A 14,415-nucleotide genomic window follows, 5' to 3' on the forward strand; every position below is an offset into this window, starting at 1 on the left:
GAGAAAAGAAACCTTACGAAATATTCCTAAACGTACTATATTTTCAGTCCAATGTTACCCCTTGTGTTTCCTATATAGTAGTTGATTACTTTTCCAGTAATTTCAGAAAGTTTCTGTAAAGCTTGAGTTGTCTCAGGCAAAGCTCTTTGTTTGCACAGTTATGTCTGCAGGTAGAACTATGCAGTAGGAACCTTCCTCTGTTAGGATGAATTGCAACTAGATGCTCAAATACCCCTGATAACCCAGGAGGAATACGGACACACCAAGTGGGATTCACTTCACGGAACTGTAGGCATCAAAAAGTTAGATTTAACCTTTCCTGATTGACAATGGAAGGAAATGAGTGCTTTTAAGGAGTGATTGTCTGGCCTATCTTACATCCTATTTTAGGATGTAGTAAATCGCCCTCTGATGTAGCCCCTAAAGGGCTGCAAAAGGAACTTGAAGTGGTTGTTTTTATTTGGGCAGAGGAATCCTCTCCAAGGCTAGAGTCCTCCACACCACTCCCCTTGTGTCACACTCGCTGACGACAACACAGGAAGGACATTGTATACATTCAGCTGTCAGTTTTCCCACTTGGCAATCTTTTCTGTAAACCAAACAGCTCACATTCTCAGTCTTCACACGCTTCCTTCAAGAGACGACAGTAAAAGCATCTTGCTTCTGGGAACTAGGAATAAGTGCCTCCCCCACCACCTGTTTTCCATCCACAGTCTTGGAAAACCCAAGAAAAAAGAGTTTATTCTCTCTGGGTGGTATCATCCTATGCTGCAACATCTCTGAGGCAAATGTCTGGCCTTCCCCTTCCCATCACCACAGCACCCGCAGTCGTGGGACAGTCACCACTGTATTTATCATCATACCACTGCACTGAGACAGAACGTGCTCTCACAGCCATTGAACAGGTTGGGAACCAAGGCAGCAGAGCCTTCCTGAAGTCCTGCAATGATGCAGGGGCAGAGATAAGGATAGGACTTGCTTCTCCAAAGTCCCAGTCAGCACCATCCTTGCCTTCAAAATAGACTGTTTCCAAAGGGATAGAGAGTGTCTTCACCTTTAACTCCTTCCTCCTGCAGTTAGAAATGGCATCTGTGACGCAGAGGTCTCTGTTCCAGGGAAGGCAGAGGGAGTGTGATGGTTAGCTGCCACTGCAGTGGGGAACTCCAAGGCCTTTTCTGCTGCATTAAATCAGCAGTGAGCAATAGGAGGACTCATTTCAGCCAACTGTAGGTTGTCATTCTTCCTTCCAGACTCAGTGGCCTCTGAAATCACTCCATTGTCTGCAGCAGAATCTGGCACAGGCCCATAATGCCAGGTTACTTCACTTCCCTGCAGAATAAAAGATTTCTTCAACCATGAGAAATTATCTCCTGACAGTGCCATTCATTAGGTCTCCCACCTGTAGACCGTTTCATTTTCAGCTTACTCACAAGGTGCTGAAAAGTCAGCATGTGTGTTATCACTTGACAATATAGTACAGCTAATACCTCTTCACCCTTACTTACGTTGTCACTTACTGCTCCTTGGCTCAACAATGGCTCACAGTAACACTCCGATCTTGGACTTCACTCTTTTTTTAAAAAAGCTTGTGCAGCCCAATTTCACCAGAGCTCTTGTTTCTTAAGAATTATACACATGGTGGGAGGTGGGGTGGGTGGGGGGAATATAATCTTTAATTGGTACTTTTTTCCTCTTTTGAATTAGAAAGTAATTAGAAAGTTAAAGCATTAGATTTTGTCTATAGCTGCTGGAAAGAACTGGACAGTAGTTCATTTTTTAAGACAGGCGTTCAGATAGGCTGGGTGAACTACCTTTTCTGAGTTTATGGTTCAATGTATGCCATAAAAATTATAAAACTGTAGAAGTTTTTATGGCAACCAAATGTCTTGTAACTAAAGTTCAAACTAAACATTCTTCTCCACTCCTGTTGACATGAAGGAGGTTTTGCCTAACACTTTGCTGCAAGGTTTCATTCTCAAGAGGAGTCCTGTAGACACCAAGCCTTGTGGCTCTTGTTCATCTATCTGTTGCACGTAGAGGAACATGATGTCTTATAATCTGCATAACTAAAATACCGCAAACTGGTAGCTATGGACCAGCTCCCCATGGTGGCAGGTGCTGTGCAAACGTAACACACAAAAAAAGGTTTTCCTTTCCTCTAATCAGAAGTAGAGAGACAGCAGTCAGTCACAGGAAGACAGAGATACACCAGGAAGCCATGAGAAGTGTGGTGGGATATCTCTAACTATGGATTTTTACATAGGCATTTTTTGGGTGGGGTGCCTTCATCTTTCCCAGCACTGACTTTCAGCTGCTGCTCCAGGCAGGGAAGGTCTGTGGTCCTGTATTGTATCATGGATAGCCCAGGGCATCCCAAAGCCCTACAGTTAGGTGAGGTGAATCCCAGCATATGTAACTTAGCAGTCATGCACCTCTGCCCCTCATCTGCTGGAAACATTTCCATCAGGGTCACATCTTCTAGGATTGTATCTATTTGAATTTGTGCCAGTCAGAATTTATTCACAGTCATTGTAAATAAAAAATCGGGAAACACATACAAAGAAGGAAAAAATTGTGCTGATATTTATTCCTTCTTCCCACTGAGACTCTTGAAAACAGAAGTATGATATGGGAAGGTGGGTATGTTTGAGATAAAGCAGGAAAGGGACATATAGAGAATTGTTCAGTGGAGGGTTTGCAGTCACGTAGAAGTGACCGCTGAGCAATTTGTACTTTGTCAGAAGAGTAAAAATGATCAAGAGGCCTTGTTTGGTGCGGTGATCTACTACACCTAGGAAGACCTGTGAGAGGAAAGCTGGGAAGCCCTGAAGCACACATGGCTGTTGTGAAAGAAGAGGCTCTATGCCCATGGAAAGCAAGAGCCCACCTGGACCGCTGCTTGCAGCCCTGACTCCCATTACATAACCAAACCCCACAACACTTCCACCCTCTACGAGACATGGACCAGCTCCTCCATCCACGCAAAACAGCAGAGAGAGGTGTACAGGGCAGAGCTTCCTGAGCGGTGGGACTGTGTATTTAATCAGGAGGTGAGCAGACGCAGAGTCCAGATAAGGAAGGCATCTGTGATTTGTATGGCATTGCTGATGGAGTCCTGCTTGTTAGCTGCCTACTGATACTCGAGGTGTCTTCCTTGCTGTTGCATGACCATTCCCTGGTGGCCCAAGAGCAGCTGAACTGGTGTCATCAGCCCTAGCTTCCCCCAGACACCAGTTGTGTTCTCTAGCAGTGTTTCTGCTGAAGACGTTTGCCCTTTACCCCCGGGGACCTCTCCCTCACATCGTAATTCTCCTCTGATCATTTGTAGTTGTGAAAGACTTGTCCAGGTTGTTAGGATTTTTCCAACCATTTGTTAAACCTTTCCGCAGGCCCAAATGGGGTTGGTGCTAGGGCCAAGTAAATGAAAATTAGAAAAATAACATCTAAGAATGCAAGATCCTGTTAACATCTCAGCTCCTTATGTAGGGTCCATGCGTGAGGCAGAGTTTTTGCCATGCTGCAAGGTCTCCTGGTCCCCTGGAAGGGTAGCAGTGGGGTGAAGAGGTCAGTAGAAGGCAGCAAATAAATTGATTCCCGTGAAATTTATATTTCCTTTCTGGGGTAATGGTGATCAGCTGGGAACTTTGGCAAAACCTTCTGTGGATTTTTCTCGCAGACTTAAAACACATTGCAGGAATTTTGCCTTCTTGGCCCCCATTTCCTCTTTTCTTGCCAGGTGTCATTACAAGGATTCAAGAAGGATGAGTAATTAAAACCCATGCAAAGAATGTGCCTGACAAATTCAGATATCTGCCTGATGAGGGAACGTAGACGACAGGCCACAGAGCTCCTGGAGCTTGTGCCCTGCCGTGGCAGAAGGGACCCCAGGGGTTCACCCCACGCCGGGGGACCTTCTGAGAAGGGACCCAGGTGATGGGGACCCAGGTGTTGGGGGCAAAGAGCCTGGTGCCCTGGGGGCTGCGAAGGTGCCACCACTGCTCCCTGAAACCTGCCACCCCAGCCCTGGGGCGGCCTGGCCACCCCTGAGGTGAGGGGCCGGCGACCCCCTGAGCTGCCTGCAGTGGCGGGACACCGCGCGTGAAGGCAAGGACGCGGAATAAGCTATAGTTTTCCTCAGGCGATAAACGGCAATGGCAGTAAACGAGGAAAGAAGCGGGGGTGCTGTGCCACAGGCTGCGCTGCGGGGCGAGGCCTGCGCGGAGGGACGCCCCGCGGCCGCGGGCGGGCGGTGGGGCAGAGGGCGCCGCCGGGAGCGCTGCGGAGCGGAGCGGGGGCCGGGCTCGGCTCGGCGGCGGCGGCGGGAGCCACCTGCGGGAGGCGCCGCTCCGCCCCGCGCCGCTCCGCCCCGCTCGGAGCGCGCCTCTGGGGGCCGGCGGCCGGCGGGAGGGAGGGGGGAGGCGCCCCCGAGCCCCGCGGAGGCGGCGGGAGGGATGGGACCGGCTCCGCCACCTGCCTGAGCGGCTCCCGGAGACGCCGCCGCCGCCGCCGCGGGGAGCTGGTAGGTAGCGGGTCCCGCCGGCCGCGGGGGGGTGCCGCGGGGTGCGGGTCGCCCCGCGGGACAAAGAGGCGGCGGGGAGGATGGCGAGGGCCGTCCTCGCCCCTCGGTGCCCCGGGGCCAGCGCCTCACCTGCCGGCGGGCGCAGAGCCGAGGGGAGCCCGGCGCTGCGGGGCACCGGGCGCTGCCGCCGGACGGCCTGCGGGAGCCGCTGTCCCGGTCCGGGGCGAGCCCTCCGGCGCCCAGAGGCTTAATTTTTAACGCCGCTCGCATCAACGGGAGCGCAGCCGGCACCGCCTCTCCGCCGGCGGGCAAACAAAAAGGGGTAACGCGGCTTCTCCCCGCCGGTCCCCGCTCCGGGTCCCCGCCGCTGGGGCGGCAAGCACCGCCGCTCGCCTCTCCCGGTGATAACTTTAACGGGGGATACAAAGATTCGCCTTCGCTGCGTTTCGCGCTTGGGAAGCATCAGGAGTAGCTCCGCGGCTGAGCCGCTGCGGTCCTGTGCTTCAGCCCCCTGAGGCAGAGCATCAGTCAGTGCGCTGGCTTTGGGGAACGAGTGACACCGTCTCCTCAGCGGGGCGGCTGCGGGCCCGCTGCCCCGGCGGGGGCGAGGAGCGAGGGGCGGAGGACGGGGGGGTCCCGCTGCCGGCCGCTCAGGTGGCGGCACAGCCCGGGGCCGCCTCCCTGAGGAGACCCGCCGGGGCTGGGCTGAACACGCCGCACGGTCCCTCTCCTCCGCCCGGGCGTGTGGCGCTGACACGCATGTCAAAATCCCCGCTGGGCCGTGTTAGCGGCCGCCCGGGGGCTGCCGGTGTCAGAGCTGGTTTGGGGTTCCCCGAGGCACCCCGCCCCGCAGCCCCCAGCCCGGCAGGGAAGGAGCGCCGCCGCACCCCGCTCCCGGCAGCGGTGTTAGGGTGCTGGTGGCAGCCAGACCTCGGCAGCTCTCAAAGCGCGACTCAATTATGTTTGCTATGTTTTAACAAGTTCTGTGACTAAGAAAAGCAGCAGAGGTATTTTGGCACGCCAGTGACAGTAATTTAGCTCACCTTCATGATTTGCTTTGAGGCAGGTTTTTCTCTCTTACTCTCTTGGCTTCCTTCTTCTTTTTTTTTATTTTTATTTTTTATTTTTAACCGTGTTAATCATTCTGACTTCCAGCACCGTGGAAAAACTTTCTTCATTTCAGAATGTAATGGAGACTGTTCACTTCACGGGCTTTCACACTGCATGTTCCCAGATCTGTTGTTATTTAACCATCTCTTACAAGAACCACCCCTGAAGTAGTGAACTCTTCCAGAAAAATTACTTGCTTACTAGAAAATGATTCATGCCAGTCCTGACCAAGGCAGTTTTCTTTCACTAACATCTATCTCCAGGCGTGAATGCCCGTAGCAGGCAGGAAAATGTGTCTGCAGAGTGTTTTAGCAGCGTGGGGAGCCCCAGGGTAGCTGTCACTGTTCCCTTTCTCTAAACAATTTTAATGCCATTAGCAAGTGTGATTATGTACAAACCGCTTTCTAGGGGGTTTCTAGGCTGGATATCGGAGCAGGGCTTTGTACCGAGTCAAAGGGTGGACTGAGTTTATGACACAGTTTAAATAGAAACAGAAGAGCAGTACTACAGTAGGGCAGCATGTCGTAATTCATTGAGTATCATTTTGTGATAGCCGTTCCGGGAAGTACTCGCTTCTAACCAGTTTGTTCGATTTGAGAATATCTTTCCAGGGTAACCCATGAGTAAATAGCTGAACACAGAGAGTGTTAACCCTGTTTCTTGCAGCATTTTGGTTTTGTTTTAAAGAAAAAGCAAAAGAGAAAGGAAAAGGAAAGAAGAGTCTTAACTGGTAGGTCTCTCTTTAAATTCAGACTGCTTTTACAATTCCTTTATTTTTCTGCTTAACTATTTTTTTTTAAAGAGTAACAATCTACACAGAAAGAGGTACTATGCACTAATTTTCTATGTTGTTATAATTGAGGCTTATTTATTCTATTTATTGCAGCCCAGAGCTGATTTAGTACGGTTATGCCTCCAGATAAGATGTAACTACAAAGTCTTCAGTAAATGCCTTGGTTTGTGAGCACTGTTTAGCTTATATGGTCAGGTATAAACTCAAACCTGTTAGGTTTTAATAACATTTTAAACAACAGAAATGTTCTGTAACGGATGAAAAGGATTTTTTATCCCATACATCTGCAATGCAATCATACCACAGAAGCCACAGGGGTGTGTGTGGGAAGGCTTACTCAGAGACATGGAGTAAGTACCACTTACAGAGCCCAGCACAGACAGATACCGTCTTCTGAAGCTTTTTTTTTGGGACCAGCTTGAGTCCCCATCCCTGTCTTGTTCTCTTCACAGGGCGGCCGCCCTCTGCTGTCTAAAACTGCCTTTCCAGCGCTGGCGTTGCTCCAGTGAGGATGGTAGGGAGATAACGGCAGGGCAGGTTGCAGGGAGAGGTAATTTCTCTTCTCAGCCCGGTTGATGCTCTCCGAGAAAGCAGAGAAGTTGTTGGGCATGCAAGCCCCTTCATCAGGTCGCTGTGCTGACAGGCATGAGGGAATCTTCCAGCTTGTGCAAATAACAACTGACAAGACACTTCTAATTTTCCCCTGCCAGCTAAATAAACCAGCCAAGGGCCAGCATTGGCTCAGTTAGCATGAATGATTTTTAGATCCAAGTGGCATGAGTGGTGCAGTTTAGAGATTCCATCTATCAGGAAAGCTTCAAATATAATTTGTGGGAGTAACTGGTGTGAAGCAGATGAGAGCAGACTGGTTATAAATGCACGCTCTTAGTGATGGGATCTGCTACCTGATGCACAGCATAACTCTGTTTTAGTCTGTTCTCAGCTTCTAACTGGGAAACCAGTAAACATTTCTGTGTACAGCCCTCACTGTTGCAAGCAGGATGGCTAACTTATGCTATTGTGTATTGTCTTTGTGGGGACGGAGTGGTATCATTTGCCCCTGTTACCTTCTTTTTCTATGTTTTCCTAATGTTTTCCTAATCAGTGTTATCCAACAAGTCTATTTGATAATACAGCAAGTGTTCCCTGGGCCATCCTCTTACCATCATGAAACTACCTCATTTCATAGCTTGCAAAACCCAGCCACATCCAATATTAATCTCTGCCGTGGAAGGAGCCAGAGGAGCTGATGGTTTTCCTTGAATAGCTGGGACACCCAAAATGATGCAATTCTGATTCATGTTTAAAGTGGCCTGTATTTTCCAGCATGACTTGCCCGTTAGGGATAAAGCAATGCATTCTGTAGAGCTTAACCCTTCTAGAAAAGAAGTATGTCCCTTTAAAGATGTCCTGTTTGTTAATGAAAAAATTAACCAACAGAATGCCTGGTCACTTCTGGAAGAGTCAGTACCTGCCTCTGTGGGCATCAGTAACGTCAGCTCTGTTCATCTATGTCTGTCTTTTGGAATGGAAATGTTTTGATATCCTGCACGGGTCAATTAATAATTTGAACATTGTGTGCTTTAATTATAGCCTTCATTCCCAAAGAGGATGCTACCAACAATGGAAGAATCCAAGGCCAATGTTTGAGTTGGACACTTCTGGACTTTAGCAGTCTGTAGCTTCCAAAGTCTTTTTCAGTGCAGCTTGCTGATGGAGTATTCCTACAAAAAGCACTGGAGAGAAGGCTTTTTCTTTTTTTTTTTTTTCTTGGACAGCTGTGGTCATCTCCTGCATGATTTGCTTTGGTTTACTCCTTTGAGGTATTTCAGGAATGATCCTGCAGTTGTGATCAGTGTAACCTCAGCAGGGTTTTAAATATGTGTAAGCTCAACATAATTGTGAAGTTTTGTTTGAATAATCTTTGTCTGAGGGAGATCCTGCCTGCCTCCTTGCCCAGGGTGCAATACCTCCTGCAGTGATTCAGCTGTATGGCTAATTTTCAAATAAACTAAAGTTACACATTTTCTTGACACAGTACTAGTGCACGCTGTTCTCTGCAGTCCGAGGCACTCTGCCTGTGGTTCATAAACACATTTACAGTCCCATTTGCCTCCTTGTGCTCAGAGGGAGTCGGTTTGCATTTCTAATTAATTGAGTTTGTAAAGGAATAAGCCAGTATGTTAACTGAAAATTCCCTCAGGAGTTGTAAACTTAGTTCATTAGCTGCCCTCATGTAATCTTATCATTCTTTCTCATGTACGCCTAGGGGAGAGTGAATGCTAGGTGGAGCAGAAACCTTCCCTGGGTATGAGTTGCAAGGGGAAGCGAGTCTCCTGTGTGGTCATGTTCTGCAACCCAGCTTCTGTTCAGGTTACCTTCTTTGTCTACCCACTTGTTCCTACCATCAGCTTGATGTCTTTGGCTAAGACAGCAAACAGTGTGAGGTGATTTAAGGACCTCTGTCAGTAGAGTCAGGGAGTAGGTGGGAGCTTTCAGAGACCGCTGTAATCTAGCTGAAGACAGACACATTTGCTCTTTGCAGGAGCTATCGTTTCTGAATGCAGGAATTTACAGGGTCTGACTTTTCTTTACACTTTGTGAAGACAAATACCATAACTTCCCACTGATGTCAGCTGGGGGTTGGTGGCTCAGCACAACCTAAGGGTTAAACGCCTTGTGTTTCAGTGTTAAACTGGGACGCTTGTTTGAAGATACAGGTTAAGGCGCCAGTTTAACACTGAGAAATCTGCAGTACATAGTGATAGTTGGCTCCATTCAAATTGCTTGACCCTTATTGTATGATACTTGGTCAGCATGCCGTTACTTAGCAAGGTAGATTAATCCTGCAACATGTCTGGGTGAATAACCGGACTTCCTTTTGTCTTCCACAGACCGGCATTCAGAATGGCAGGCTTGTCCACTTTAATCCTCCTTTTGTGTGCTGCTAAAGATGTGATGCCCTCCAGTTCTCACTGGAAGCCAACTTGGCCGTCTTACAGAGTTCCAGTTATCCTGCCACAGTCTACTCTTAACTTGGACAAACCACAATTTGATGCTGAAGCCAGACTGGAAGTGGTATCGCCCTGTGGCCCAGCATGCCACAAAAGTTCTCCGCTGCCAACTTACGAAGAAGTGAAGAACTACCTGTCCTATGAAACCTTGTACGCTAATGGTAGCCTCACTGAAACTGAGGTAGGCATATATATTCTGAGCAACAGCGGCGATGGGTCTCAAGGCAGATCTCGAACTAAGAGGCAGATCTATGGCTATGACAGCAGGTTTAGCATTTTTGGGAAAGACTTCTTGTTGAATTACCCATTCTCCACATCGGTGAAGCTGTCTACAGGTTGCACGGGGACGCTGGTGGCTGAAAAGCACGTTCTTACTGCCGCTCATTGTATCCATGATGGCAAGAGTTATGTCAAAGGAGCTCAGAAACTGCGGGTGGGGTTCCTAAAGCCCAAACTGAAAGATGGCAGCAAAGGGGCCAATATCACCAACTCGGCAATGCCTGAGAAAATGAAATTCCAGTGGATCCGAGTGAAACGGACACATGTCCCCAAAGGATGGATCAAAGGCAATGCCAATGACATTGGCATGGATTATGACTATGCCCTGCTGGAGCTGAAGAAGCCTCATAAAAGAAAGTTTATGAAAATAGGTGTGAGCCCACCAGCAAGAAACTTGCCTGGAGGGAGGATTCACTTCTCTGGCTATGACAATGATCGTCCGGGAAACCTGGTTTACCGTTTCTGTGATGTCAAAGATGAAACATATGACCTATTGTACCAGCAGTGTGATGCCCAGCCAGGTGCAAGTGGATCTGGGGTGTACGTGAGGATGTGGAAGAGGCAGAATCACAAATGGGAGCGTAAAATTATTGGAATATTTTCGGGCCATCAGTGGGTGGACATGAATGGCACCCCACAGGATTTCAATGTAGCTGTTCGCATCACACCACTCAAATACGCACAGATCTGTTACTGGATCAAAGGCAACTACCTTGACTGCAGGGAAGGATAAAGACAATGAAAATCCTTGAAAGCACTTAATAACTGGTTTTAATTACTCATCTGAGGAAAGGCTAGACTTCTGCTGCAAATGTGTGTGATACGATCTTGTAACATTGCGATGTGATATAAAGCTTTTCAAGCAATCCACCTCATTCTTGGGACAGGGGCTGTGTGGTGCTGTCGTTGCAGCTCGAAACTGGGGAGAAAGGAATATCAGCTGGGTGGGGAAGGAGCAGGTGGACTTGCTGAATTTGCAGCTGAGCAACTGAAGATTAATTAGGGGCGGATCAGTAAACAGTATGAAATCAGAACCGTCTCCAAAGAATCTTATAAAAGGGACGCTGTTGACTATCTCATGCCTACAATGTTTGTTTTAATAAATCCTAGGATTAGTAGAAATGCTTTGATCTGAACTTTTAAAAGAAAATATTTCTATGCTGTTGGGGGCTGAAGAGGGGCATTTAATGGTGTTTGCAACCCAAACATTACAGCTTTGTGTTCCTGCATGAGAAAGGGAGTGTGAAAAGGGCAAGGCATGTGCTGTGGGAGATGAATGCCACACAAATAGCGTGAAGGGGAAATAAGTGCATAACACTTCTTTCAGCCTGAGTGATTTGAGACTTTATTAGTAACGTAGTTAAGAAAAATGCTTTTTGAACAAACAGACCTTGACCATGCAGTTGCAAGGACTTGACCATGAAGATTATGTTGGTCGTATGAGCAGTGCCATTGCACCCTGCTTTGGGAAACAAATCATACACGGGATTAAATCTTTATAGCAGCTGGGGTATAGCCTTACACCTAGCAGGACACCTATGAATATACTGTTACAGAAAGCGTATGGGGACAGAGGCCTGTTTCCCGTTGTGAGCTACTTAGATCTTTATAAGGAAAATCTTGTGTCAGCAACTCACATTTTCGGAGGGGAAGCCTGTCTTTGGTCTTGCTGGCCATCTGAATTGCTGCCTGCAAAGCAGGTAGAGGGGAGAGCAGGACAAGGGTTCTACTGACTTTTTCCCCTTTCTGTTGAAGATCCATGCTGTTCTACCTAAAAATACACCAGGCAGAGGGACCCCAGCTTATAAGTGTCTCTCTATTGTACCCCTGTGAGAGCGTAATTTGTACGGCATCTTGACTTATGTTTCTTGTGATGTTTGGAGTAGGAATCCTCCTCCCCATCAAACTGTTGAGTTACAAATAATTCTTGGCAAATGCACAGTTAGTAATTCTACAGCTGAAATAGAGCCACATTGTAGGGTGCAATCTGAGTTTGCTATGGAGTGATGTTCTGTTGTCTCTTATAGATAAGTGACTTATATTTTTCCTATAGCAGAATTGGAGTTTAAACCAAGAACTGTCTTTTGTAGGTAAATTCAGTCCAGCCAAATACTTGTAGCTCAGCAGATGGCATTGGGAAGTCAATCTGTACAAACAGTGTTTCTCCGATGGGTTGTGCCACTGTATTGAAGCAACATGGTTAAGTACATGCTGCCATGCCAATATTATTTTTTTAAATAGGAGGATAGACACTGGCTCCAGTTCCGGTTTCTCTTCCATCCATCTGTCACTGTCCCCTGAAGCTTACGAAGCTGCCCATGGCCCTTGGTGTTGTGGGGCAAATGCAAGTCCCTGGTGTGAAACGGCAGAGCTGGGAAGGAATGAATTTAAACAGAGCTTCCCTATGCTATACAAATACAAGGAAAATGTTAATTCAGATAAGCCTTTCTTACAGCCTACTAATTACTATGGCATTTGTAAACATATGCCTGATGGTGCTTTATCTTTGTGATGGCTTTGGCTCTAGTTCTGAAAAACATTTTTTGCTAGAGCTGCCTATGATTATTATTTTTATAGGTGCAGCATACTAAAACAGGGACCCTCATGGGCTTTTGGTGCACTCAGATACAAGCAGTTACTAATGCTTTGAAATATGAATAATCACCATATGTATCTGATGGTCTTTTTCTGCCTTCTTATTTTAATTTCCTTTACTCTATGGCTGTTATCTGGAGCACTTTTGTTTGAATGTATCACAGTGAATAAAGAAAAGTTATGGAATTACAGTGCAGACATTCTTGTATTTGTGCTATACTTGGGTTGCACTTCCAGTCTCATTTCACTTACTTGTTTGTAAAGACATTCAGATACAAACCAGATTAATTAATGTCCACAATGCTGTTTATTTTCCTTCAGTTTTCTTTTGTCCGCACCTCTTAAAAGTCTTTGTTTTGTTTTGTTTGTTTGTTTTTGGTTTTGGTTTGTTTTGTTTTTTTGTTTTGTTTTTCTTAGTAGGCTTAATTACACTGTGTCTTTGGATGGTAGTAATCGATCTTAGCTTTTGTATGATTGTTGCAGTTCCAAAGCCAATCACGAGCTCGGATTAGTTAGAGCTGAAAATAACCTATTAGACTAAAAAGTCACATTCTTTTTATTAACTTTAGGGTTGATAAACTATGGAGGAATTTGAACCAGTTAGTATAAGGCCATAAATCAGGTCACTGTTCTTTTTCTTTTAGTTGATACACTAAGAAAGTTCCTCTGAGGCCAACAGTGAGACCCACAGTTTTTGGAGGAACACTGGAGTGCAGAAATGTTCTACTTTTTGATTTGGGAATTGCTACCCATACAGCTTTCCTGATCTCTGAATGTGCACATTACATCATGCAGGCTTGAGAACATCAGTCCTGGTTTATTAGACATACTTCCTATCCATGGTCCTATATTCTCAGCTGGCTTGTCAGACTGTAGACGAAGGCCTTTTCATAGAATGATAGAATGATTTGGGTTGGAAAAGACCTGTGAGATCATCAGATCCAACCATTAACCTAACACTGCCAAGCCCACCACTGAACCGTGTCCCTAAGCACCACATCTACACAGCTTTTAAACACCTCCAGGGATGGGGGCTCAACCGCTTCCCTGGGCAGCCTGTTCCAATGCTTGACAACCCTTTCGGTGAAGAAATTCTTCCTCATCTCCAATCCAAACCTCCCCTGGTGAAACTTGAAGCTGTTTCCTCTTGTCCTGTCACTTGTTATTGGGAGAAGAGACCGACCCCCACCTGCCCACAGCCTCCTGCCAGGCAGCTGTAGAGAGCGATAAGGCCCCCCCTGAGCCTCCTCCTCTCCAGGCTGAACACCCCCAATTCCCTCAGCTGCCCCCCATCAGAGCTGTGCTCCAGACCCTTCCCCAGCTCTGTTGCCCTCCTCTGGACACGCTCCAGCCCCTCAGTGTCTTTCTTGGTGAAGGGCCCAAAACTGACCCCAGGATTCGAGGTGCAGCCTCACCGGTGCTGAGTATGGGGGGCAAAGTACATCTCTTGATGACTGGCAGAGTAGAGTTGTGCAGAAGGCAAATGAGCTAGAATAATGTGAGCAAGTTTTTGTGTGTGTGTGGTGGTTTTTTGTTTTGTTTTGTTTTGTTTTGTTTTTTTTTTTTAATGTATACTGCAAGTTTAGTGTAATCAGGGGCGGGAGAGTCTCTTTCTACTGTGTACCCTATGCAAACATTCCAGGTTGGTTTTGGGAAGAAAATGAAATCTCATACAATGTAGACAGAATTGTTGTGCTCAAGCTCAACACAGTTTCACCTGCGCTCACCTGAGTTGGTGGTAATTTTGGCAGTGTATTCATTCAGAGTGGGGCTGGGCCACTGCTAGGTGGGTTTGGAAATAGCATTCTGAGTCTATTCGTTTTGATGCTGTAAAGAGGGCTCTTTTAAAACCAGAACTTTAAACTCTTAGAGAGATAGCCAGGCAGCCAAAATAGCTCATCAAGGAAGCACAAGGAGCTAAACTATATACAGGCATGACACTAGAAATGTCGTTGTCCTGCTGATGACGACTGCCAATGATCTGAAGAACTGAATCAAGTGCCTCATTCTTCTTGAACCTTAAGGCAGGACCGCAGATGGGTATGGAGGGGCTGTTTCAGTTGCAGATGCAAGGGGTTAAAATCTGCTCCTGCGTCTTGAAGAGG

General features: G+C 47.1%; 1 protein-coding gene across 4 annotated transcripts; it reads left to right on the top strand.

The window, feature by feature from the left end:
• Positions 1-4,397: 4,397 nt before the first annotated feature.
• PRSS23 (serine protease 23) lies at positions 4,398-12,496 on the top strand. 4 transcript variants are annotated; one of them, XM_040584152.1, is made up of 3 exons: positions 6,394-6,772; positions 6,840-6,844; positions 9,317-12,496. In XM_040584152.1, exons 1-3 carry the CDS (start codon positions 6,680-6,682, stop codon positions 10,446-10,448), a joined length of 1,230 nt encoding a protein of 409 aa, XP_040440086.1. In that variant the 5' UTR covers positions 6,394-6,679; the 3' UTR covers positions 10,449-12,496. The 4 variants fall into 4 exon arrangements, with proteins under 4 accessions (XP_040440082.1, XP_040440085.1, XP_040440086.1 ...); XM_040584148.1 differs by lacking the exons at positions 6,394-6,772; positions 6,840-6,844 and adding an exon at positions 4,398-4,519; XM_040584151.1 differs by lacking the exons at positions 6,394-6,772; positions 6,840-6,844 and adding an exon at positions 5,482-6,359.
• The last annotated feature ends 1,919 nt before the right edge of the window (positions 12,497-14,415 follow it).

This window comes from Falco naumanni, chromosome 2, assembly GCF_017639655.2.
Source record: "Falco naumanni isolate bFalNau1 chromosome 2, bFalNau1.pat, whole genome shotgun sequence".
NCBI lineage: Eukaryota > Metazoa > Chordata > Aves > Falconiformes > Falconidae > Falco > Falco naumanni.

Excerpts from the sequence above, each read along its gene's own strand:
- PRSS23 (XM_040584152.1), top strand. The coding sequence starts at position 6,680 with ATGAAAAGGATTTTTTATCCCATACATCTGCAATGCAATCATACCACA.